This window comes from Stegastes partitus, unplaced genomic scaffold, assembly GCF_000690725.1.
Source record: "Stegastes partitus isolate 25-593 unplaced genomic scaffold, Stegastes_partitus-1.0.2 Scaffold539, whole genome shotgun sequence".
NCBI lineage: Eukaryota > Metazoa > Chordata > Actinopteri > Pomacentridae > Stegastes > Stegastes partitus.
In genome coordinates this window covers 290,906-318,331 of record NW_007578270.1, presented here as the reverse complement: position 1 = coordinate 318,331, position 27,426 = coordinate 290,906, and the positions used below count along the sequence as shown (strand labels likewise).

Below are 27,426 nucleotides of genomic sequence, written 5' to 3'. Positions count from 1 at the left end.
CTCGCCTGTTGGTGTCCTCGTGTTGTTTGTTTCTCGTCCTTGACTTCCGATTTCTGTACGTACTGTAAATAAACTGTTTGAACGCCTGGTCTGCCGTGTCGTCTGTCTCTGAACCCCATCGGTGACACTTTACCCTCTGCTGGTGACTTAAAGGAACTTCCCCAGCAGGACTCACATCAGCGCTCTGCCTCCATCAGTCCATCCGCCTGAATGCCATCAGGTTTTCATTCCTCTCTCCTCTTCTCCTTTCTCCCTGCACATCCATTTTCTCTCATCCCAAACCTACTTCCCTCCGTCACCCCCGTGCCAGGACGCTCCTGTCCACTTTCTTCTTCTTCCTGACTGTTTTTGGAGCCACAACACCAAGAAAACTCAGTCTGTGGTCTTGCAATCTGCACATGTGCTATCAGTCCTGCTGTTAACACCATTAATGTGCCCCAGTTGTTTGAGCTTCTGATTAAATAAACTACAGGGTAATTAAATCTGTTGCCAATGACATCAGAGCCTCCACTTCAACCTAAAACTTCACCAAAATGACAGAAACTTCTTCTAATACAAACACAAAGCCGCCAGATTCCACACAGACATCTTCACACGTTCCCATGCTTGCTCACATTCATCTCCATAATCGTTGACGTACATCTGCGACTAGTGTAATTACTTAATTAGCCAGATGCAGGAGCTACCGGCGACGCTTTCGTCTCTGTCTCACTTTCTTTGTCTCCTTTCCGGCGGCGAATGTCGACCAGCAGGCTGCTGCTTCGGTCCTGCATTACCAACAGTTACACACTGAGGACTTTATTCCCACATTAAAGTCACGTTTAATACTAAATGTGACCCACTGTGAACCCCCTCCCAGACCTCCTACTCTTCCTTTCTTTGTTTTCTTTTTTCTCTGAAACACTATTTTGGGGAAGTTTTCCTCCAAACCTGCACGACATTTACATGAGCAAACCAGCCTCCTCCCTCCCCGTTCAATCCACTAATTGAATTTGCAGTTGACTTTTAATTAACAGCAGGGCCGATTTGCATAAATTCAGCTCATTTGCATACGGCCACCCCTCCCCCAGACATGTCTCAGAGCCTGGCAGCGAGCCAGGAGCACACTAACATGGCAGAAAGGAATAAGGAGGGAGGAAGGAGGAGAAGGTGAGGAGTCTGCCAACAAAGGAGAAGAGAAAGCAGATGGAGGAAGGAGGAGACGAATGGAGGCAAACATCAGCTCAGCATGCGAGGACGACACGTCAATACACAGAAACAGATTAATGCCCAACATGATCGGCCACATGTACGCACAGAGAGCGTCAGAGTGGCCAAAACAATCTGCTCACATGTTGCACTCAAGTTAGTTAATTAATAAATCAGAGAGGGAAAGATAATGTGATGCTGAATAGTTGTACAAACAGGTGTTAATTGGTGGCGCGTCGATGTGCAAACGACGATGTGCAACGTGAATGCAAACAAATGCCGCAAAAGAGAGCGTGCAGCTAACATGGAGCTGTTGCAACGACAGATTCACGACCATGACTTCTAAACACACGACACCCTGCTCTGAGCAGCTCCTGCTTGTTCATGCGTTCGTCCATGAAGCGGGATGAGCCTTCGTCAGAAAGCTTCGTGTCCAGAGGGCTGGTTGTGCTCTGATCGGTGCCATCCGTCACTCTGGTCTGACCAGCGAGCCTCCTGTGTTTATGAAAGCCACACTGAAGAGGAGCTGTAATACTGCTGAGGTCCGGCAGCAGAGTGGAGAAGCTGCTCAGACGTCGTCGACCATGAAAACATCTGCTGCAGAAAAATCAACAAGCATCGGAGCAGAACCATCACCTCAGTCCGCTCCACACACGTGAAAAACACACAGTCTTTCTGTCTTTGAGTCGCCAACGTCATTAGTACCCATAAAGCATGATGCTTGTTAATGGAAGTCATTAGAGCGCTGGGTGGGTGCCAACAAGATGTCTGCCGGTGGCGTGCAGGGAGGCGACGGCCGCAGCAGCAGAGGTGCAGCAGCAGAGGTGCAGCTGTTCCCGGAGGACGTGGAGGGAGACGACGACGACGACGGCTCTACGAGACGAAGATTGGTGTCGGCTGGAGGGTTCTGGATCCTCCTGAACACTCCTGACAACGGGGCAGACGCCATTTTGAGGAGCAACGCAGCGAGTTGCCATTTTGAATTGATCTGAATGAAGAAAATGACCACATCACCCCGACGTCTGAGCTCTGGTCTGAGTGTGACACATGGAGAGCTGGCTGGTGACTGTCTTCATGAATCTGACCTCTGATCAGCCGCTGGGCTGTTAAATGGCACATTTAACTTTGTGGGTTTTATTGGTCTAAGTATGAGATGAACCCAAATCTGTTAACGTCCACAGAACAGAGAAAAAATCCTTCATGAGTTTTACATGAACTGAAGCTTTTGTCTCAGCACAACTACATCGTACGGCTTTAAAACAGTAATCACAGAGTGGCTGTAAGACGAGGGAACGCCTCATCCTTCGGTTCGTTCTGTTCTCTCCCTCCTGGTGTTCACATGCTCTGGTGCAGGTTATTAACCACAGTCTCTGCAGACATGTTTTACTCTCTTTTTTGCTTTTTGTTTGTCTCTGCCTTCCTTTTCTCTCCCCTTTGACTGATGGAGGCAGATGACTGGCTGCCCTGAGCCCAGGTCTGCAGGAGGCACTTTCCTGTTTAGAGGGACTTCTTGAAGGACTTGATAGGGAGTCTTTGCTGTATAAATGCTGAGGCAGAAGGCAACTGATCTGACTGATGGAAAATCTGAGATGGATGCGGTCGTCCCTAAACCACTTGGCAAACGTCCATCATCAGCTCAGACTCACAGGCCTTAAGGGTGGAGGGTCGGTGAAGCTGCCAGGTCAGGGACGACTCCAGGTGCCGGTGATGGTGAAGTGTCTGGGAAAAGATCTCAACACTGCACTATTAGTACCTCTTAGATGTTCTCCTCCAAGCTAAGGCTGGATCCTGTTGTCTGCAGTAGCACTAGTGGGAGGGTGTTCATCCCACAGTCTGTTCTCTGTGTTAACATGGAGGACATTCAGCATCATTTATAGAGCAGTCAGGTAGTTTAGTGCTGTGAAGAACACTATAGGTTCAGGTACGTTAATCAGGGTCATTTATACAATAAATCATATTGTCCTTCAAACATTGGACGTTCAGATCTGACATCAGACGTCTAATGACAGCATTACTTCTCTGTGCAACATCAGGTTTTCATCGTGTTTCATTTCCTGTGTAATGTTTAAATTACATGTTCAATATTCAGTTTCATGTCCAGCACTGTCCAAGTATTGCTCAACATTTAATCTTAATATGTGCATCATTTTTCTATTCTAGTCTCATTTCAGCTCACTTATTTTACTTCAGTACCACTTCTATCTTAAGGCGTTTCTACTGTTTGGACTTCTTGTGTCATGTTATTTAGGATTATCTGAGCCATATCTGGCACAAGAACTTCCTTCAGGATCAATGAAGTCTTTTCTCTCCTTCATATTTCGTCATATGTAGAATAAACAATATTGTGGAATTGCAACCCTAATAATTCATTTGTGAGGTAAATTTGGAACATTCGTCTTTGGGCTCAACGTTTGTGGATTTAAATGTGCTCTGTGAGGAACCTGAATCTCCAACAAGCTGTTTTTACTTCAGTACATGAACTCACGTCTACGTTCTGCTGCTTCAATATCTCACATCCGTCCTCTGCACTGATCCTGACGACTCGTCTTCCTCCATCTACGAGAAGAAACGACTCCAGTAATTAGCGCTAATCAGCTAGCACTGACCTGGTGGCAGTCATATTGATTTCAGAGGCTAATCAAGGAAAAGCTTAATGACACTTGCAATTAAAGTGCTCCAGTCAGTGAATCACACCTGCGATTACAAGCTGTGGGATCCAGTGTGGAGGAGAACCACCTGGATGTGCTCCAGATCGCACAGAGCAGCTCCTCGGATGCGTCGGATGTATGGATGAGAAAAATGAACGGTTCACAGCAGCGCTCAAGAAGTAGAATAATCAAGAAAATAAATATTTAAAACGTCAATCTTTATTTCTTTAAAATAAGATAAAGGAAAATTTGTTATCCATAATACAAGTACAAAAATGTTTGAGAACACAGACGAATATACAGGACAGGGACAGCGTAGGGAGTTCTATATATGGGTCAAAGAGACAGATCCTCGTACATCATGGAAGAAGAAAAAAGGAGCTTTTTTTTTTCTTTTTTTTTTTCCTTTTTCCAAAAACAAATGAAGAAAGGGGACTGAAAGATACCTAAATGTGGTCGACCTGGCTCAAATTAAACTGCTCTCTTTCCAGTTTCAGCCAACTGCTTGCAAAATATTCTCCAATAAATTAAGGCACTGACGGGCCTAAGAGCTGGAAACGTACGTGTGACTGTGTTTCTGAATAAATGGACCACAATGACAAACGTTCACATTTTTATATCGTGCATAAATACTTTTTTTTTTCCATCTTAAACCACTCTTAAGATATTTCTATGAATAAACGATGACATCTATAAGTGGGAATCTAAAAAGATGTCTTGACATCCGTATTTAACAGGACATGGACACAACAGCTAAAGCAAAACACAGGTTGTGACAAAACAGAAAGTCAAACGTATGATGTGCTATCGATAACCTTTCTTCTGTTTAACTACGGAGAGAGCTGAATGGCACCGGCTGGTTTCTGTGTCGGTGCCGCCCAGCTCTCCTCCAGACAGACTGCAGTGATCGAGTGCAATAATGAACATCATCACACATGTTGGTGCAGAAAAACTGTGCTCTGTTGTGGCACAAATTCCTTTAAGCACTGCTAAAAAAAAACACCAAACTTAAAAAGAAAAGTGGACGAGATTAATATGTTATTGATTAAAGCGCTTCTGACATCTTGTTTGGTAGAAACTATCATTTTGGCACCACGGATGCTAACTGGAAGATCTGGAAGCAGGTGGAATCAAGCTGCAGCACATTGCGAAGAATTTAACTTGTCTTCGTTAAAGAGGCACTAAACTGATGCCAACAGTCCATTCAGCTGCCGAAAGTCACTGAAAATAAAGTTCCTCCGGCAGGCCTTTGAGTTTCTCTCCCGGCTGGGAGATGGGAGCTGGAGTGGAAGGAAGACCGTCGATCAGAGTCTCAGAGCAAAATAAATCAGCTGTCTACATCTCGTGGGCGGCGAGATGATGCTCTGGGATCCCGTTGGCATGAGCCACGGCCGTGTTGTTCTCGTTGAGGCGCCTAACGCGGTACATTTCATAGTGGATGCTGCTGGTGATGTCCTTAATGTTCTGCATATGGGTCCTGATAAGAAAAACACAGACACACACTCAGGACCTCACAGCTGACCTTCCACTGAAACCATGAGCTGCTTTGAGCTGTTTTAGGTGCAGAGTTTGGACATAAAAGATTGTTTTCAGGTTGATCACTTCTTTGTGACACTGCCTTCCTTCTGCATCTTAAACCTTTACGCTGATCTCTGTCCAACATGGAGCTTACACAGCTGCAAAGTTAAACCACCAAGCGTTTCAAAGCTTTCTGTTGTTGAACATATTTTAATCAACTCTGTGTATCTGTAAGTCTATCTCAGGACTCGTACACACAGGTGACTGAATGTGTGCTACTGTGCAGATGAGAAGGGGCTCATTTAATTTGGACACATCCTGGATCCAAAATATCATTTGACATAAATCCATAGTCTGGATTTTTACATTGTAAGTCAGAAACCACACGTCAGAGGCATGTGATTGTGTAAAGCAGAGCGTTGCTACATGTGATGTTTAAACACACAAAGCTGCTGAAAACACCAACAAGGAAAACTACATCCACTCACCTGATGAGGAGGTCCCGTAAATAGGCAAACTCACAGTGGGCTATGTTCTCAACTGCAGGAGACAGAGAGTCTTCAGTCATTACAGACGATCAACAGCATGTCGTCTTTACAAGAATTACACCATTTATTAAAGAACCGTAAGATGTTTAACTTTCAAACAGCCTTTGAACAAATAATCTGTAACAAGCTGCTCCGTCAGAAAACGCAGTCGGATCTAATCTGAGCTGTTGTATTTCACTCCAGTGCCTTTATTCTACATTTCTCAATTAAACATGTTCAGAAATAAACTGTTTGCAGAAGCTAAATTCTCTAAAAAACGAAACGTTGTGCACCCGTCGATGTAATCAGGAAGCCACTTGTGATTCAGATGTAATCAGACATAGGACAGGAGACGGGCACAGAAGCAACTTCAAAATGTTTGTAGAGAAACATCTGTCGGTATGTAGAGCCACAGCTTCTCTGCCACTGCTGCTAACACATAGAACAGTGTTGTACATATTTATTTAAAGTTCCATGGCATTACGGCTGTGTTGTGCTGTTCTATTTATTTCTAGCCACGGCTGTGAGGTTTTAACGGAGCTGCAGGACTTCACACTGCTGCAGAAAATCAGCTCAAAGTGAGTAAAAACGTCCATAAACTGTTTGGGGTTTAAACACTAACGGTGCTCGTGTCGGGCAGAGAAGAAGCAAGAAGCAGAAAATGTGACATCGCTGAGCGTTGTCCTGGTGGTGGTGAGGTTCCTGAACAGTCCAGCAGGTGGAGCCAGTGGTCAGACACCTGGCATCCTCACACTAACTCCACACTCAGATAAGAACCACTGCACAGAAACATTCAGACACGTGTGTCTGAACACACGCTGCAGGAAATGAAGCTTCCTTTATGAACCACTCGACCGAAGGGCGGGGCCTCCTGTCTGGACTGGATAACATCATTAAACATGGAAAGTCCGATCCTACAGTAAAGATGAATGTCAACACAGAGGAGGAGGACGATGAGATTTCCCAGCAGTTCAACGTGAACAACTGTCAGAACAAAGCAAATAGAACACACAGACTCAACCGCTAATCAGCTCGGCTCAAGTTGAATCACTGGATTTTATAAACGAGAGCCAACATCTTCTCTGCAATACAAAAGCAGATACCGGAAACGAATGAGGCCTCTGCAGACACCCGACAGCAGCATCGCTAACAGACTGACTGACTGACTTGGGACCTGTGTTGTTGTTCTTAACAGAGGCGCCTCCTGGTTAATGTTCATACTGCTTGATCCTAAACATAAATACAGAACCAGCAAAGAGAAAAGAGACGCTGAGAGTTGTACCTTCGATGGTTCCCCACTTGGTCTTCCTCCCCAGCAGCCTCCTGCCGTTGACCTGATACTCCTGATCACTGCCGACCACAGCGAACGGGATCATCTCCTGTTCAACGTGAACACAGCCAGTCAGAAATCATTCATGTGTGTTAGAAAACACAAGCGTTGGGGTCCGAGCCTCACCCGGATCTTCTCATTGATCATTCTGTCCTCTGCGTCTTCGTCAAATTCCTTCTGCGGGTAAACGTCGATGCCGTTGGCTCGCAGCTCTTCCCTGATCTGGTGAAAGCAAAGCACAAAATCTTTACCCCAACTGAGGCTTTAACTTCAGCAATGAGGTGGACACGTCTGATGCACACAACAAACACATGTACCTAAATCTGCAGATTACGGTGGCATTAAAACTAATCTGCTCCCAAAGTTTGGGATTAGTGTTCACCGCTGTATGTGTGCAAACAGAGCAGGAAGCATCAACCTGTGTGTGCTGATGAGGGAAACCCAGACATCCTTAAAGGAGCAGCCTTATTCATTATGCAAAGGCCTGTAGACAGTAGAAGGATAAGAGTGGCAGTGAAGAGGAATCTGAAGCACTGAATGGGTAGCTACCTTCTTTTTGAAGAAGTCTCTCTCCTCCAGCGTGAGTGTGTCGGCCTTGGCGATGACCGGGACGATGTTGACCACTTTACTGAGGCGCCTCATGAACTCCACGTCGAGAGGCCGCAGACTGAGGAGGAAAGAGAAACGAGAGTGTAACACAAGGCTCTCACAGCAGAGGGCGATGCTCCCAGACGGAGGCCTGGCTCTGACATATCTGCTGCTGTACATGAATTCATGATCTGACCATATTACACGTATGAACAGCTGCTCGATGAGGCTGCAGGGTCCAGTTAAGAGCCTGCAGCTCCAGAAAGCGGTTAGAGCTGCTGATTCTGTCGTAGCTAACAACACTGTGACTGCTCCATGTCAACAAGTCGTGTGCACTCAAGCAACACTGCAGAGACAGAAGAGCAGATCTGGTTCATGCACCCAGACACTCAGACGGAGCGTCTATGTCGTCCTTCCTGCTGCTCTGCTGTCAGGCTTGTTAAGGCGAACCCTGAGCTGCCGGCCAGGACATGTGGACGATCATGGAGCGCTGCTGGCTGGAGTCGGGGGACCGGTGAAGGCAGGCCGTGAACAGAGGTGCAGCACTGGAGCTGCTCTGGGATCAGCGTCTCCGTGAGCTGAGAACAGGCCGACAGCTGCTGCTACGTTTTCACAGGACCAGTCGCTGCACTCGACTAGAGTTACACAAATAAGAGAAAAGCCACGAGTGCACAGTGAAGCTATCGCTTGACGAACACAATGAGACAACTCTCCCCAGCTGCTCGTGTCCCGACCCCCCATCGGTGCAGAGGGAGGGCCGGTGGTTCGATCAGAGCCAGATGTTCATGTTGGACATCCAGGGAGAAGCTTCAGGCCTGGCCAGAGCAGCCGGCCTTCCTGTGTGTGTTGGAACGTGTTCTGGGATATGCTGCCTCGTTGGGAACAGAAAAGTGCAGCGCTGGGTGTGTGTCCTTAACAAAGGAGACGAACCTGACCGAGCTTCACGTCTAAAGGCTGACCACGAACAAAGGCAGTCTGTACCAGCACATGCAGACACGCACAGGCCAGCCAGCGTTACTGCCTCGAACAAAAGCACCTACTGAAGTCCCAGCTGACTGTTCTGTATCGTCACATGCGATAAAACATGACGTGTGTTTACAGGGAGACTCAACAGGAGGCCTGCTGGGAGCTTCAGATTTACTGTACAGGCACAAGTGTGGCTTTCAGCAGGAAAATGAATTGAAGAGAGCGATGTGGGGCTGGCCGAGCAAAGCAGCTGCTTTAGTGTTTGCTGTGTGTCTTTACCAGTGTCCGGTCGGAGGGATGAAATATATGCAGCAGTGGACTCTGGAGTCTGGGATCCTTTTCTTTCTGTTGATGTTGATCTCCTCCTGGAGGTACGCCTCGTATTGGTCGTTTATGAACTTCATGATTGGCTGCCAGCTAGACCACGGCAGGGTGGAGGTAGAGAAGGAAGAGAAGGAGTAGATGGGCAGAAGGAGGAGGAAGGAGGAGACAAGGACACAGGGAGAGAGAGCAGGAGAAGTGAGACAACAGGAAACGAGGATGAAGGGAGGGAGCGTCTGTTAGATGCTGCCGTCATTTCAAACTCATGGTTGTACGGTTCATGTGGTGAAGGTGAAACACTGAATCCTACCAGTTCTCATTGTTGATCTGGTCTCCAAAGCCTGGCGTGTCGATGACTGTCAGCTTCATTCTCACTCCCTTCTCCTCGATGTCTGCAGGGAAGAGCACACGGCCGGTGTCTGATGTCAGAAACACTCAGAAACTCAACAACTAAAACCAAATGTTTCTGAAGTGAAAATGTAACCTGATCCTGCAAATTCACAGACTGTCTAACAAAAGTTATGGAGGAACTGATTTGAGGAGACAGTTTGGAATACAGAGCTACCAGGATTGGCCATAAAAAACAGAATTAAAGAGGAGAAGAAAAGAAAAGCAGCAGAACACAGATGGACAGAAGGCAAATAGGGAGTGGAGCAGTGTACCAGGGCCATACCATGACTGATGGACTTGATTTCGATGGTCTTGGGGATCTTCTCCTGGGCCGTAGCCAGCACAGACTTACGGCTGACTTTAGACTTGAACAGCGTGTTCATCAGAGTGGACTTTCCCAGGCCGCTCTGTCCTGTAGGCACAGACAATGAGAAACCCTTCAGCTCGTGCTGCTGGTACCCAACAGTTCACTCTGTGGCGCCGTAACATCCAAACAAGATGCCGCGATAAGTTTCCAGGGCGGAGCAGAGACGAGCTGCAGGTGTCTGAACAAACGCTGCCAACAAGCCGGTCGTCTTAACGCTCTCATCCCAAACCACACACTTTCTACATGTCCATCCATCCATTATCTATACACCGCTTAATCCTCACTGGGGTCGTGGGGGGCTGGAGTCTATCCCAGCTGACTCAGGGTGAAGGCAGGTTCACCTGGACAGGTAACCAGTCTATCACAGGGCTACACTTAGAGACAGACAACCAAGCACACTCACATTCACACCTACGGACAATTTACAATCACCAATTAACCTCAGCATGTTTCTGGACTGTGGGAGGAAGCCGGAGAACCCGGAGAGAACCCACGCTGCACGGGGAGAACATGCAAACTCCACGCAGAAAGATCCCGGATGTCCAGGACGTGAACCGGCGACCTTCTTGCTGCGAGGCGACAGTGCTACCAACTGCGCCACCTTGCAGCCCCCTTCTACATGTCTTTCACTTTTTAAATGGTCATAGTTAAACTGTTCAGAAACCAGAAAGTGTAAAAATAAAACAAAATAAAAATCTGTGCTCCTTGGTGCAACCAACAAGCCGATCAGTCACATGACAAAGCTTGTTCAGCTGAACTGCAGGCCGTGCAGTAGTGAAACATGTACAGTATGTGGAGTCACCGTCTGCTGCACTTGGAAAACACTGGACCTGTTCATTCCAGACGTGTTCAGTTCTTGTAATATAAGCTCAAAGAAATGTATGTAGTTTTTTTCTTTTGTATGATTTACAGCATTTTAACTTTGTTATGCTGCACAAAATATGTTTTTTAAGCTCTTTCTAGCCCTAGCCATGGATGTGCCGTTTCCATAGATGCGCAGGACTTTATGGCGGATTAAGGTGCATATTGTTCAGTTTCACAACGACGTGTTCAGGACACGGACCAGACAGAACGGCGACGTGATGCTCTCCAGCTGGATAAGGACGGAGGTTGTCTACATGGACAGACCCTCTGTGACCTGCTCACCAGCCGACATTAGCTGTGGTTAATGAAGAGGAGTTTGAGCGGGCCCGCTGGGGAAAGACCATTCCCAGTTCAACTTCAGGTTAAGTCAACATCGAGACCTTCGCTGATTTATGGAGACGCACTCTCAAACACAGTCACATGCTCCTGCAGTCAGCAGCACACGGACATGGATCTACACAGCGAGGATGGAAACCAGCGGCTCTACGTTTAAGGTTTCAGCGTGTCCACATGGTAAATGTGCCTTCTATCCACCGTTGTGCTTTTTCAGTATTGTTGCCGCACTCTGCAGCGTCCACGGTCTCAACAGCTGCATTTTCTAAAGTTTCTTCGTCCAACTTTCTACCACTAACAACCATCACGACAGGGAAATGGTGCCAAAATCCCACGCTTGCCTTCTCGGTGTGGCCAAAGCAGAGCAGGTTTTCTTTAAACTGTGTCAAAACATATTTAAGGACAAACTTCACTCCAAAACACGATGAATTATCAGCAGATAACAGCCATCATGAAAAGGGAAAGTAACCCCAATGCACAGATCAGTAAACCCTACTGACAAACATTTCTGCTCCTCCATGTGTGATATCATCAGACTGAGGCTGCTTCTGATCAACCCTGATCACAGGACAAGTCTTGCTCCGAAGACTTTGCTTTAATTGTCATCATGCAGCTGCAGCATCGATATGAAACTCTACGAACCCTCATCAAGCCATGATCAGCCCTTCCTGCACGGCTCTCAGTCTCGTGGCTAAATGCAGTTTCACCTCAAAGTAAAAACTCCATGGGAACCCAGTTTGCTTAATTCTGCTTTCCTCTGCATCCCTGAGCACGCCGAGCCCCAGAGCATCCAGAGGAGGTGACTGGGAGAGGGCTGCTTCATCTACTGTCAGGGTGTGCGTAACTAGCTCCCACTTTAAACGTGTCTGATCACAGTGACGAGGGCTCAGTGAGTCCTGCTGTGTGTGGTTGCTTATTTAAAACAAATTTGAGGCCTCTACTTTCTGTGGAAACTTGATTAGACAGAAAAATGCAGGACTCCTAACTGTAGACTGAGCTTTGAAATGAGCTTCTAGAAGATGTACAGAAAGACTTCAGGATTTATACATGATGACAGAATCACGATAAAGGTCAAACTTTTCACATTATTGTGGATGCAGATGAGTAATGTCAAGTTTTCTGTATAGATCCATCCACTGAACTATGTACAGGAAGACCCCCCACTCTTCAACTTATATTTCATCAGTCCATTTGATCAGTCCTTAATATTTCGGCATCAAGCGGCAGGTCTATCTATCCTACGTTCGATGCTTGTGTTTTGTGTGTGGAACGGTTAAGGAAAGATGTGAACTTCCTCTCTGCTGCTGCACCATCTGACACAAGCTCAGGCTACATCTGGACGTGTCTCAGTGAGTTCGCTCTACTTACCCACAACCATAATGTTGAGCTCAAAACCCTGCTTCATGGCCTTCCTCCTCATCTGCTCCAGGATGGCGTCGATGCCCACGTAGCTGAAGTCCACCGTGGGACCGCCGGCCTTCTCCCCGTACATGCTGCCCACTGCTGGGGACACCAGAGCATCCGGCACCACCGCCTCAGACATGGCACTGCTGCTGTAGCCGGGAAATACCTCAGGTCCTGGCGGGACAGACGGAGAGACGAGGTCAATGGGACAAAGTGATGAAGGGAGGTGGAGAGAAGGGATGGAGAGAGTCTGATAGCAGTGCTGGGACTGTGAGTAGGATGAGGAGGCAGGCAAGAGGAGAAAACATCCACAAGAACCAAGAGCTCAGAGGAAACCCTGATAAGACCACAGCTTACTCAGATCAACTGTCAAGCTGCTCAAGTAGTCACAAACTTCTTCTCGATACATGAAATCCTGTTTTTGCTCAGCAGCATTTCAGGTGTTGTTGGACTGAAACCAAACAATTAAATCGGTTCAGTCATCTGCGTTTAGCTCAGACCACATACACAAGTTTTAAAAGACTCACAAGCAGCACTGAGGCTGTACCTTGAGCAGAATGCTAACATCAATATGCTAAACAAGCCCACAAAATGTTCACACAGTGTTCCTGTTAGGATGAAACAGAAAGCCTGGGTTGACAGGAAGGCGTGCTGTTTGGCCAAAAGCTCAAATGACAGAGTTTTGGGGCAGAATCTGGACTCTCCACAGATTTAGTTGAGCTCATGTGATCACATGACCGACATGGTTTCCTGCCCCAGCAACTCACGGACAAAGACCCAACTCACACATCTCTGCATCCTCCATCCATTTTCCACCTCTAAGTTCAATTCAATTCAGTTTGATTCATGTGGCACCAATGTACAACACAAGTCATCTCACCGCTTCTCACAGTAACAAGACGCTTTTATAAAATCACTGAGCGAAATACAGCAAATTCAATTATTCCCTTTGAGCAGTAGGAAAACATTTAAGGCAGAACCGGGCTCAGGGAGAGCAGTCATCTGCCTCGAGCAGCAGGGGTGAGGATAAAGGACAGAGTTGTGACTGGAGCTAGTGATTCGTAGTCTGTGTGCTTCGCTGTCTTCTATTACAAAAGAAGTTCCACCTCCAAGATGTGAATGATGAAGTTTTGACCTTTTTTGTTTATTAAATTAAGCGACGATTCATCAGAAAAGCAGATTATAATTAGGATTGTTCACAATAAAAGATCAGCAGATTATCATCCATAAATAGAAGCACAGGACCAACGGGTGTTCTGACCTTTCGTCATTTTCTCTGCACCATAAATATCTGCACAGTCATCCATCCAACAGTCCAGGTACTAAAGTAAAATCCTAAAATGTCCTCCGTCAACCTGATGGTGGCACCGAGCCACAGGCCAGTGGGTCCAGCCCAACACTTGTTTCAGCCTGGACCGGTGTGGCGGACGGCTAGCACGGCTAAAAACACCTCCTGCCTTTAAACAGGGGCAGGCTGGTCTGCTGCCAACGCCGGCTCTTGACTCATCAGAAAACTATTAGAAAATATACTCTGTAGTGTTACAGCACTTCGGACTTGGCAGGAGGTCGTCTTTGCAGTTTGTTTTATAACAATGATTAGCTTAATGTGCTGCCGCGGCGCGCACACAGACGAGTGTCGAATCACAAGACAAACATGCAGCCGGCAGCATGTTCACTGAGGAATGCACAAAGTGACTGCAGCAGGTGAGGACTGCCTCCACTGTTGGTGTCTGTAGCAACAGTGGTCCAGAAGCCCCTCACGAGGCCTCCCGCTCTGTGTCCTCTTACTGTCCTGTTGATGTGAGAAACCTGAAACCTGACCCACTCTCACTAAGAGCGGTACATGCCTGAGTCTGTGACCTCACACTCTTTCCTGGGTTTGATCACACAGCTGACCTGTAGGTGCACACATGGACGAGCGACATGAACGTGCACATACACCCCGACTGCACGCCAAGAATCCAACAGCCCTGGATTCCTGCGAACACTCGGTCCAGGCAGCGAGCCGTTCACTCGTATCGCTTGGTGGATTAAATCCGTCCTCACGCTTCCAACTGGCACTGCCTTGATTAATGGAAACAGGCAGAAAAACACTGCAGTTGAACCTCAGAGCTAGTTTCTGCTATAATGTGCTCCATTGTGCGCATGCATGTGTCATGGAGACCCACCTATGGAAGCAGCTCTCCTGGCCTCCTTCACCACTTCCCCATCCTGTTCCAGCAGTCAGTCAGCAACTTACTGCGACTCTCTGCCCTCCCAAACCTCGGCCGCTCTTTTCTCTCAGCCTCACCCTTTCCTCCCTCCTCCCGCTGATGCTCTGTCATCAGTTTCCCCTCCACATCTCATCTATTGTCTCTCCCCTTTCACTCCGACATTCGCCTCCGTCCTCTCTCCTGCTACACATCTGGCCTTCAGTGGGAACGCTGCAGTCACGGCACATTTTTCTCCTAAGATGACCTCTGTGGGTTTATCTCACACCTCTGCTGACGTCCTCTGTCCTCTCTGCTCCACCAGGGACAGCAATGTGCTGTCAGAGGAGACGCTGGCCAGAGGCTCGGCACCAACAGAGCATCAAAGGACATAAATGAAGGAGGCCAACAGACATCAGCCTCAGTGTGCTCACATGTCTTCACACAGTAATGCAGCCTGGACTGATAATAAACCGAGAACTCATCTGCAGCATTCTGTGGCTCCATTTGTTGTATCTGGAAACCTTTGGAAAAAATAATCATCTTGGACTCTGGAAACAGTCAAAGCTTGTTGTTATGTAAAGTTTTTACAGACAATCAACTCGTATTTTTTACTTCAGTAAAAGCACCAACGCAGCAAAACAAAAGCACGACAGAACAAATTAAAGGAAAAACCACACAAGTAGTTGCAGCTACAGAGTTAAAGTGCTGGTCTGACTTATTCCTGGACATGACATCATTAGATTATTCATACTGAAGCATGAGTGTGTCCGTAGCAGGTGGAGCTGCTTCGGCTTCCGTCGGCACATAAATCAGAGCAACGGCACAGCAAAGAAGAAAAGACTCAGTTCTGATACACAAATCTGTTTTCAGTTTGTGCACGGTTCCTCCTAATCTGGATCATTTGAACAGTTATTGAAACGAAACCCTGTGAGAAGTTTAGAGGAGAATCACAGTTTGGTTGGACTCGGACATCAGGAGCCGAACAGACTGGAAGCCTCTGGATTAGTCTTTACCAGCAGGCTGTTATAACATCCGTTGGGTGGAGTCGTCATGTTATAAGTTACTAATGATGTTGAATAAATGCAGTAGAAGTATTGATAGATCACCGTGTTGTGCTACGTTTGTCTCTGATCTGCAGTAAAGTGGAAGACAAAGCAGCGTACAACCACAGTACAAGTGTCTCAAAGCGGTCCTTCAGTGTCCAGATGTGTTCAGGTACTCTCCACTGTCAGCACATGAACCAGTAATTAAAACAACCATCAGCCTTATTTACTGATACTCAGCTACACTCCAACATGATCCCTGTTCCAGCTCGGTGTGCAGGGTTAGGGTTCGTCGATTCTGTGATCAGGACGGGTTTAGAAGCAGAAGACAAACGATCAGCAGCAGTTTCTATGTGGATTCGCTGAACTGGAGATAAACTTCATGATATATTGTGCTCTTGAGAGTCTTCTCTGCTTTGTGTTTACAGCAGCTACACTACCTGGACTTCATACCAGGACTTCCTGGAAGAAGTGTCTGGTTCCACAGAACAGTGCCGACCACATGCACTGCATCAGCGAGCTGTCTGTCCTGTTTAACAAAGAGCTCAACAAACTCGTCCCCTTGTTGACTGGAAAACACTGAAGCCAGGCAGGGACAGACAGCAGCGCTGGTAACTAGCCGGTTTCCCAGAGAGAAGCAGCGAGGCTCTTCAGAGCTTTAACTGTCTTCATGAATGCAGACCACCAACTTTCCCAAGACCGTAAACCACTTGGCAAACAGACAAACTGGCACAAAGAGCTGGACCACTGCTGGGGAAGCCAACTGCAGCCCACAATGAGAACAAACCAGCTTCATTACCAGTAGAAGCCGTTTCAGTTGTCATCGGTGAACTACAAGTCCCAGAGTGCCACGGTGCTGCTACAGGAAGGCCAGGCTCTGAGGGAGGCTGCTCTGAAGCCACTCGGGGTGTTTTCAGTGAGTCCAGAAGGTCAGAGCAGCCAACATCTGGACACGCAGATCATTTGTCCTTCATAGTGTTTAAACACAGGTGTCAGGAGGCAGCGCTGGGAGCACAGGCCTATAAATGTTCAAACATTTGACCTCCACCAGTAAAAAGCCTGGTCCTGGCGGTTCACCAGCTGGTGGACGTCGGCCCGACCGTACCAACCACAGCCTGGCTGCAAAGACACTGGTTCCTGTCCGGTCAGGCCGGGAGGACAAGCTGGACACGTCCGGTTCTTTATCATGTGTGGCTGTTCTTCTCAAGAACATCGAAATGCGCCGTTCAGGCTGGAGGCCAACCGGCTTCACTCTGATTACAACGGCGACACGGAGCGACTTCTGCAGCTGGTGTTGGTTCCTCACCGTCTGAACACTCGATAAATGAAACGGATTGCACGTATTCCAAACACACACAAGCAGTTCTTCTGCATTAAATAATTCTGAGTTCTTGTTTCAGAACTTTCATGTTGTTATTTAGTCACATCAGTGATTTTCCCACAGCTCTACTTTCCCTGTATCCCGTCCAGCTATGGGATGACTCCAACAGTGTGCTTCCTTTAAGTCTGTAAGAAAGCAAAATCAATTTTAGCAACTGGAAGGCAGAGAATGACTCATTGGACTTGCCGTGATGCTGTTTTCAATTACAGCCACTAAAGGATGATTTTTTTCTTGCTTCCAGCAGTATCGGGTTGCTCTGCTTTCTGTAAATACGGCCAGCAGGCTGCTACACCACAAAGCATTTTTGAGAAGAGAAAAGAGGAGAAACAAGAGCAGGGAGGAGAAAAAAGTGTGGTGAAAGAAGGGCAGCAGTGTGGGAAGCACGAGATAAAGAGAAGAAGCGAAAAGGAAGAGGACCATTGAGTGAGGGAAGTAAAGAGATAAGGTCAGGGGAAGGCATGTGGAGAGGAGGAGGAGGAGGAGGAGGGGAGGAGAAAGGAAAAAGACTGTGGACAGTAGAGTTTGTGATTTATTCCACTTTCGGGCCCGGGGCATTCCTCACTAACTACACACAGGCCTCCAAACCAGGATGTAAATACATGTGAAACCAGCGAAACATGTCCGCCTTCATCGCAAAGTCTTTTCAAAAGACGCTGAAACTACGAAGAACTATGAAGAAAACTGTGACTTTGTCGTCTATGTTTAGCGGCGATGTGGTGAAAACCGCCGAGCCGTGCCTCAGCTGTCCAGGGTGTTGATCTTGACAGCGTGGTGAGCAGGTCAGAGGTCACGTTCCCAGTTTAGGTTGGAAAAGAGCTGCACTGAGGTTAGTCCCCTCATGACTAACCAGCGGTTTGACCCTCTGTACAAACTGGCTCCAATCACAAGACAGGAATCCAGAGAGAGAAAGGGACTGGAAACTTGGACCGAGAGGAGTGTGTTTGTTGTCTCAAACAGTGAAACACTCGCTGGATCCTTCAGACTATGATCTACCAAACCTGTCGCTTTATTTAGACACTTTTACAACTCTGTGGTGCAGTTTGTTGTCTTCACCAGGACCAAACTCTGCAGTCTGTGAACACATCCACATCGAAGGCACAGGATGAGGGATCGACACAAGACAAAATACACGTCAACAGGGATCGACTGCATTTATGTTTTTTATAAATAATGAAAATTGCTGACATGAGAATAAGTCAGAGAAACTTGAGATATTTGTTTTTGCATATCACAGAAGTTTATTAACTAGAACCTACTCTGGTTGCAAAAAGTCAACTTAAACGTGCAACTCAAGTTACTGGTTATGCAAATTACACAGTTTAGCCATTTTTAAAACATATTTAGTTCTTTTGAAAGTGTTTGCCACCGTTCACAATCCCTCCAAGTCAGAGGACTGAACTCTTTCATCTGTTTGTATGGAGCTCCTTGTCAAACACACGTCAGTCAACTAATCCAGTTAATGGGCTTTAGATCTTTGCTCAGGACTGAAATCTTTTTATGGATCCTGTTTTAAACATCTGCTCTCCTCGTCCTTTATTTACATTCCCAGACGGGACACAGAAGGTCTGCAGCCGAGTCTCATCCCGACAGATCCGCGCTTGTTTTGATACCGACTTGGATGCTTTTTGGGTCGTGTGTGGGCTGCTGCAGCTTTTATTCAGAGATAAAATCCAAGACGTCTCTGCCTTCCCAGCGATTCTACAACTGGCATTTTTATAGCTGATTTCCCGTAAGAGGGAAGAGATGATTCAAAGACAGCTGAGAAACTTGTGCAGAGGGAATAAAATGCTCCAGCTGCCCTCCGGCTCAGAACCGGTGTGGTACCAGACTACAGGGCTGCACACGGACGGACATACATGTGCACACACACAAACAGGTTTTCCCAGCCTCTGACAGCCAGCCCTTAATAAAAGGGGAAATTGGCGTGGTGGCAGTGCAAACACGCTCTGTTGTGTTACTGAAGTCTGAGTGTTTGTGCAGTGAGGCCGGTTCCCAGCGTCCTCATCATTCAGCTCCAGGAGAAACGTGGCCTTTGACCCCTGCAGGGTCCGACTAGCTCCTCCGTCACCTCGCTGGCCCTGGACGGTGTCGGTGGGTCGGCCTCCGCCTCAGATGTGTGCATCTATTCTTCTACTCTGAACACGAGATGCATTTTGAATTTGAATGCATGTTTCTAAAAGCGTGTCCGATGCGATCCCTCGGCTGCAGACCAGCGACACTCAAACACTCTGGATACGACCTCGGTACTTTCAGGATTTAAAGTCCTGTCCATGTCAGTGCAAGAACCGCGAGCAGCGAGCGTTACTTTTTCGACAGCTGAGAAATGTAAATTGCTGTAATGACAGTCGAAGCCCACAGGTTTGTCTAGACTGCCAGAGGAATGTGTTCAGTCTCCACGATGTGGCGGCGCACAAGAGAGCTGTTGTCTTTCTAGGCTCCTCTGACACCAGCAGCAAGAACAGCAAAGCCTAACGTTTCATCCATACATTATGACATACAGGCGTTCACCAGTGTGTGCATGCAGGAGCACTTAACTTTATGGACCATCGAACCAATCCAAGCTCATTTATTTAATTTCTAACTAAGCAATTAGAGAAAGCAATTCCACCGCAGTACAGCATTCCTCGCATAAATGTAGCTGAGTGAATTTTTATGTCTTGCAAAAAATATTGAACCCCGAGGAAGCTGCTGAACATTAACCCTGAGCGTGTTCACACATCAGGGAGTTGCTGGTTCTCTGCGGCTCTTTGCATGAGGGCTGAATGAGCTCGCTGCTAGCTGCTGGCTGATCACTGACTTGTTCACGTCACTAAGCGGCTGCGGCGGGAAGCCGGTGAAGCTCTTCATCTCAGTGAGCAGGTCAAAGTGCATCAGTGCCACGATCGGCTGACGGCAGGCCGGGGGGGCTCAGGAATCTGACCTCTGTCCTCACACATGCCTCGCCTCAGACACAACAGCCCCGAGAACGTAAAACACACTTCTGGTGCAGTCGTGTCGATGTTCAGCAGCACATACAATAAACACGGTCTAAGCTTTCTAATGATCTAAACGAACGCTCGTCCAGTAAGGATCAGAGCTGAGCTGCTTCAAACAGCTAATCAATAATAAACATGCCTTTATCGATACTGAACCCAACAAAGCACCAGAACACACCAGTGGGCTCTCTTTGGAATATCTGGAAAATTACACCATTTATCAGAACCAGAAAGTGTAAAAACGTGAGGAATCTTTGGATTTTCAACTTTCCGACAGTCCCTGAACTACTCATCTGAGACGCGCTGTTCCATCAGAATAAAAGCACCAAATCTGAGCTTTAACCACTGATATTATTTATGTACAGTGATAGAAATCCTGTATTTGACACAAAGAGAGAGTTTTATTTGTAATTCTGAGCTCCTCTGTGCAGACGTGAAGACATGAATGACTCAGCTACGACCAACAATGACCCGACAGAAATTCAGGGACTTTTTGGCTGAGCTGGGCTGAGCTGGGCTGAGCTGGGCTGAACTGGGCTGAACTGGGCTGAACTGGGCTGAACTGGGCTGGGCTAGGGTTAGGGTTAGGGTTAGGGTTAGGCTGTGTCTACACGGAGCAGACAGGAGACAAGTAAACAGGTGAGCAGGAAGACATCGAGCATGTAGAACCATTTTCTCCACCAACACTAATGGCGCTTGTTGATTCCAGGTTTTTACATTTTTATAAATAAGTAATGTTGAGCTCTCTCTGCTTCCAGCCATCGTTGTTTTGTGCAGGACTTTATGCTGCAGTGAAAACTGAGCCACCAGTGAGTAAAAATGTAACAGGAGTGAAAAAAAACCCACCCAGAAACTGCAGCTCGGGGTTCAGAGGGTGAGCCCAGAAAAGGTGCATTCACACCGTATTTTATGGCAGCTTTCTTTCAGCGTTGAGGGGAAGGTTCAGGGTCTCCAACAGCACAAATAAATAAAACGGTTTCACAGTAGGTGTCAATGTGCAGACACACACACAAGCAGCAGGAGTCCTTCAGTCTCTGACACTCTGTGATATAAAGCCGACACTTGGGTCCTCTCCAGGCCTCAGGAGAGTATTTATGGAGCGGCTGACCCACATACAAAGCTCAGCATCACAATAGTGGACGACATGGAGAGGACCGAACTACTGACTGATCACTGGCTGGTTCCAGGATCAGTTGGATCTGATTTCATCAGGGGCGGATCCAGGATATTTCCAGTGGGGGGGCACACGGGGGTACAACAGATATTTTTGGGGGGCCACGGAAAATTGTAATAAATTAAAATAATTAACTATTATATACATGTATCATAATTAATTATAATATATGTTATTAATATTACTAATAATAATAATATTATAATACTAAAACATATTTCTGTTGTGAATATGCAAGTGAACCAAATCCTGGGAGCAAACTCTGTGTCGGATCAACTGAGTAGCAAAAGCAAGAGGAGAGAAGCGAACAAAACCAGGAAGAGCCAAGTGACAGCGTATTCGGGTAAAACTGTTCAAGGACAAACATCAAGTTATGAGGAGATGATACTGGTCTATATGATCTCATGACAGTGATGTTCGTCTACAGCGTCTACTCACAAAAACAACAAAGTGAGAAGCTTAGTTCTGCCTAAACTGACCAAAAACAGCACTTTAAAGTTGACTCTGATGACAGAAACAGACCTTATAGTTGCATTAAGAAGGTAAATAATGAGTTTGATCTTGCTGTACATGTCTGCTGGTGCTGCTACCTTCTGATTCTTCTGACAAGTGGTCATTGTGAGGATCGGACTCCTGGCAGTAGTCTACCACTGGTGCATCTTAAGGTACAGGTTGAAACGGTTAAGAGTTAATCGCTCTTTAGCCAACATTATACATAATAAAAGAATTGCAATTTGTTAAATGTCTTGCCATATTGTAAACAACATAGTTAAAAACAACACAGAAATCAATGCCATCAGTTTAGTCATAGAAACAATCAGTTTTCAGTCGTTTAATTCACCCAATTATAACAGAATAACAAATAAATTCTGTTGTTGGTAAAAAATACACGTGCAACACTCTCATATCTGCATTTTCACCTGGAGGGTCATGGTAGCTGCCCTGGCCCTGGATGCTGGCCTCAACAACACATGATGATGATGATGATGATGATGGTCTCTGGCTGCATTCAGGCTGACCCTGGCCATCTCCGGACTCTGAGCTGTCAGTCGGACCTGCAGTGACCCTGCTCTCAGTGTTCTGACCTGCTACTGACTTCTTTTTAATAAAAAGTTTTAAATGTCTCCTCTCCGTTTCATTCTCTGTGAAACATATTTATTTATGCCGCTCCTTCTCATCTTTTCTTGGGCATCAACCGACGTTCGCAAGTGTCCTCTCAATCCAAACTAAATGCAAGTACCCAATCAAAAAGCACCTTACGTCTTTGGTGCATTCAGCGGCAGTCGGACAACGACTTTGCGTTCAAGAGCGTCATAATTCAGAGGTTCTGTATTGGTAATATCAATTTCAAATGAATTTTTTTTTGGGGGGGGGCACATGGGGTGGCCAATCAGATCACAGGGGGGCCAGTGCCCCCCCCGTGCCCCCACGGTAGATCCGCCACTGGATTTCATGCTCTGATCTCTGATTCCTTATTCAGTTTGTAATTCTTCTTGCCCTCGATGACGCCAACACAACCCGTCCTTTACAGCTTCAGTAACACCATAAAGACGCTGGATGTGCATACGGCACAACAGATGGCTTCCATCAGAATGTGCAGGTGTACCTAATAAAGTGGTAAAATAACACAATCTAGTTTAAGATTCCAAGACATGACATTTGACTCAGCTTGTGCTCCTCGCTCCCTTTAAGTCCTCAAACAGTGTGATGCTGCTTCATTACAGTCTGACCTGCTTTTCTCCACACGTCTAGTAAAATACGACAACTTTTAAATCCTCACACGACTCGACACACACACGCCTACGCACCATGTAGTCGGCCAGAGGAGACCTTATCAGCTCCACATCACGGAGCTCCGATCACATTCACAGAATGTTTTGCATTTCAAAGTTATGACGCTAAATTCCACCACAGATACACGATCTCACTGCAGCGACTCACAACGTGCACAGACACACAAAGACACACGAGATACAGTAGGTACGGTGACCTTTCCAGCGTCCCGTTAGACGCTGGTGAAAGGCCACCGTCTGTCTCACAGGACAACAGAGCTCCTTTCAGCAGCTCTGTGGAGGTTGTGGGTTAGGGTTAGAGGAGACCTGGACTCTCCAGGCCGTCTCCAGAGGAGACCTGGACTCTCCAGGTTGTCTCCAGAGGAGACCTGGACTCTCCAGGCCGTCTCCAGAGGAGACCTGGACTCTCCAGGTTGTCTCCAGACAGCAGCAGCTGGATGACACAAAGTGGAGGCCCAGCTTTGTTCACACTGCTGCCACATCGCCACAGTTCACACAACCTCTGTTCAGCTGCTTCAACACAAAGACGAGGCAGCAAACGCAGAGAAAATAACAAGAAACACAAAGAGGACCTGTACGAGGTCAACAGCTCAAAAACAGAATCCCCATTTATTACAGTCAACCTCTGACACTTAACGCTTCCTACCGGAAAGAAAGCAGAGCTCCTGTCCACTAATTATCATTAGCTAAGAGGATTCCTTCACTGTGCTTCCCATCCGCTCACTGTGAAGCCTATTAGGCACATGTCTGGCGTTAACCTCTCCCTCCTGTTGATTTGCTAATACGCCACAGTCGGAGACAACAGGACATAATGTCAGGAAATAAGGAAAACAAAGGTGAGCTCAAACATGATGGAACACTCTGTGTATATGTACACATGCCTGTGTGTGTTATGCAAAGACAGACTGATGATCAAACACAGCAGACATGCACAGCAGTCAGTGGATGAAAGACAGAGGGAGTGATACCTGCACAAAGCGCACACATTAAAGTGCAAAACCTGAGAACCTCGTCTGTGAAATTTCATACCTGCAGTCAAAGCCAACACCTGAACAGCCTCCATAAACATCACATCTGACACTTTACTGCTTAAAACTATCATATTAAAACAGCTGGACTCCAAAAAGCAGATCTGTGTTCCAGGACAGAAGACAAACATCAAACAAAAGCAGAGCAAAAGGGAGAATACTCACTTCCTCTACTTCCAACTGCTCTCTTGCAAACACACACTCCCTCCTGCTATGCAAAGCGCTCCCCGTCCTGCAGAATGCAGCGCTGCAGCGAGAGGCCGGACTCTGCTGAGGCTTGGAGCTCCCTGCCGGCCCCGCCCACCCCATCATGTGACTCAGCACGCAGCAGGACACGCCCACTTCCTTCAAACAACCCCCTCCCTCCAACACATTACAAAAACCTGAGGCACAAAAAGTCAGCTTCAGGAGAGATCACATTAGTGCTTGTGTCCCTGTGCTCACTCATGTCCTCCATCAGACAGAGTTACACTAAGGCAGCAGCGCAGCATCTCTACTTCTAAAGTCTAAACTTCATCAAGTGAAGGACGAAGCCGAGGCCACGCTGCGTTACAGAACGGTCAGAGGATATGGTGACATTTGTTCTTTCACAAGAGGTAAGCAGTACTGAACAATGTCACCGCCACCAGACGGAAACCTCACACACGTCATCAATAAAACTGATTCATCATCACTCTTCAGGCTGTATCAACCCGGCAGCAGGTTTCAAATCATACAAAGGAAGACTTAAAATCACAATTCTTGTTATAGAATGAAACCCGGAAAACAGAAATATTCATCACATTTTTAGCTTTTTGAGGCGTCTTGTACTCGTCATCTCTGATGTGTCACTCCGTCAGAAAATTTAACCAAATCCAAGCTTCAAAAGTTGTGATTTTTCTTTAAAAACTCTCAATGTTGCATTAAATAAGGCATCAAAAATAAACTGTTAGTAGATTCTGAATCGGTCTCTTGGTGCTCCTGAAAAGTCATCAGTGACTCAGCTGCAACCACGACAATAAACTCTGAGACTTGGCAGGTCGAGCCACAGGTTCTCCTCTAGTAACACCTGGAGGCAAAGACGTGCTGATCTCAGGTTGTTTCACAATTTCTAAAACAAATATTAAAAAGAAACCAAACTCCAACATTTCAACGCTTTAATATGATAAACATGCTTCAGCTCTCTCTACTTCTGGACACAGTTGTGCTGTTTTCAGAGGATTTTATGTTGCAGAAAAAAATGAGCACAGAACCTGCATTTTTCTATTTCCTACGGTTGAATATAAAATCCTTTACAATGAAGTACCTTCACATCAGTGAATGTTCAGAAAAGCAGTACTCACTTGTGTTTTGAAGCCTGAGAAGTAAACCAATTGCTGTGGCTGATTACTACTCTTCCAGTGTGTATATTTGTGTGATTAAAGAGTAAGAAAACAGCTGTCTGCAGCCTCACAGGAAGTGTAATTACACACCAGTGTCGTGGCTGCAGCGCAACCTTCAGCCACACAAGCAGAAACACACTCAGGGCAGCACCTGCATTCCTGGAAATGTTCCTGAGAAAACATGCACAACGGCCTGGAAAGATGGATTTGTTTCATGTCATTATGCAGAATTTGCTGCCAAGATCCGAGATAGTGCTGAATCCCTCCAGTCTCTAACATATCTGCACCTTCTGCCCTACAGACACATGCATGGCTGTCAGTGATAAAAACCAGGTCCAACCAAATATGGCCTTAAAATAAACCCTCGCTGTACTTAGTTTTTACAATGTGGAAAACCCTACACTTTCCTCAGACTAAGGGCCTCCTCTCTTACAACCTTTCGTTCTTGGCCTCCTTTTCTTTTCATCTCCGTCTCTCTGAAGCTCAACTTTATCTCCCCAGTAAAACCTGCTTTAAACTGGAGATTCTAAAACTGGAGCAGCTAGCAGGAGTCACTGGTGGGATTAGAGGCTGCTTTCTGCTTGTTGAGCTGTTAGCTGCTTCAGGTCCATTTTGAAGTTTAAATCTTCTGTTGCTGTTACAAAAGAGACGTCAGAGATAAAGCAAGTCACAGTCAAGTGGAGAGAAACAATTCAACATAAATGAGTCTAAACCACATAAACAAGAGCAATGTGCAGCTCTCTGTCTTCAGTGCAAAAAACTGATTTAGGGAAATATAAGCAGAGCAACAGTTGTTTGAAAGGAGAAAATGTTTGTTCAGACTCTACAAGCTTTCGTCTGCTCCTCATCACCGCCTCTCTGGAGCCACTCGCTTCAGGTTTCATTAATAACTCGTCTCTTTTTTTCACCAAACTTTGAGTTAACTTTTCCTGGAGCTCCCCAGAGTCTAAAACTACGTCGTCACTGACAGCCAACACAAAGTGTGTCCACCCTGCAACTATGTAGATGACTCCACAGATGTCATCACCAGGTTAAATCAGACCCTTTGTACGGTAACGACGCTCGACTCCTGAGTGAACCCTGCGTAGAGCGAGCCAGCCGCCACTGGTTTGATCCGACGCAGCCTGGCACGCTCTTTTATTAGAGGGCCGCCCTGCTGGGGACGAGGCCTTCAGATGGAGGAGATGGGATGCAGCAACAGAAAGCCAATGTCAGGGGCTGATGTTTCTGGGCTTCACAGAGCCAAGATGTTGTCATGTGTTGGCAGCAGAGCGCAGGGCTGCCTGGCTGACCCGACTCCTCGCAGCTGTCCAAGGCCTTTCATAACACTGAAACATGATCGCTGGACACAGCACACACTCACTGGGCGCAATACATTCAATGCATCAAAGGCATTTCTTGTGCACTGCACCTATAAGCTGTTGTGAGTGTAAAGGGACGGCTGGGAGACATCCTACATCAGCATGAGGAGGAGGAGGAGTCAGGGATGAAGGACACCTGCCATTCAAAAACGTTATATGAAAAATGAAGCGGTCCTTAGCTGCACTGTGTTGGAGGCTCTGAGAAGTAAATTGAAAAAACAGCAACTACTGCATGACGCTCTCGTGCTGCCCATGTGAAAGATGTGGGTGGTGACCGCAGAAACTAAATGTGTCCTTTGTTTCCTTTCTCTGGAAGGCAACACGAAGCCTCTGTGCAGGATACCAGAGAAACCTGAGTGTGTCCCCATGTGTGCACATCAGTGCAGTCTGTGTGGACGGTTACAGCACGGGGACCAGAACCCATGATGGAAGCAATACGAGCTCAGCATGAAAACGTGGTTTAAGGTGAAGTTTAGGTTTAGAGTAAATCTCCAGGAAATGAATGACAGTCAGTGTGACGCTGTGTGTGTCTGTGTGTCGATATGTGTGTGTGTCTACGTGTGTTGCTATGTGTGTGTGTGTGTCTATATGTGTGTGTATCTGTGTGTCTATATGTGTGTGTGTGTGTGTTGCTATGTGTGTGTCTATGTGTGTTGCTATGTGTGTGTGTGTGT

At 46.7% G+C, this 27,426-nt stretch overlaps 1 protein-coding gene across 7 annotated transcripts in view; it reads right to left on the bottom strand.

Moving 5' to 3' along the window:
• Positions 1–4,033: 4,033 nt before the first annotated feature.
• The window catches only part of septin9a (septin 9a), a 72,098-nt gene continuing 48,705 nt past the window's right edge, over positions 4,034–27,426 (bottom strand). For 3 of the 7 annotated variants that reach the window (XM_008288060.1, XM_008288062.1, XM_008288061.1), the window contains 9 exons: positions 12,409–12,618; positions 9,760–9,888; positions 9,397–9,478; positions 9,045–9,182; positions 7,761–7,878; positions 7,338–7,433; positions 7,164–7,260; positions 5,843–5,894; positions 4,034–5,313 (listed from right to left, as the gene is read on the bottom strand). In XM_008288060.1, the coding sequence (XP_008286282.1) occupies positions 5,172–5,313; positions 5,843–5,894; positions 7,164–7,260; positions 7,338–7,433; positions 7,761–7,878; positions 9,045–9,182; positions 9,397–9,478; positions 9,760–9,888; positions 12,409–12,618 (1,064 nt within the window). In that variant the 3' untranslated portion in view covers positions 4,034–5,171. The other 4 variants (XM_008288066.1, XM_008288063.1, XM_008288065.1 and 1 more) reach the window with 4 other exon arrangements.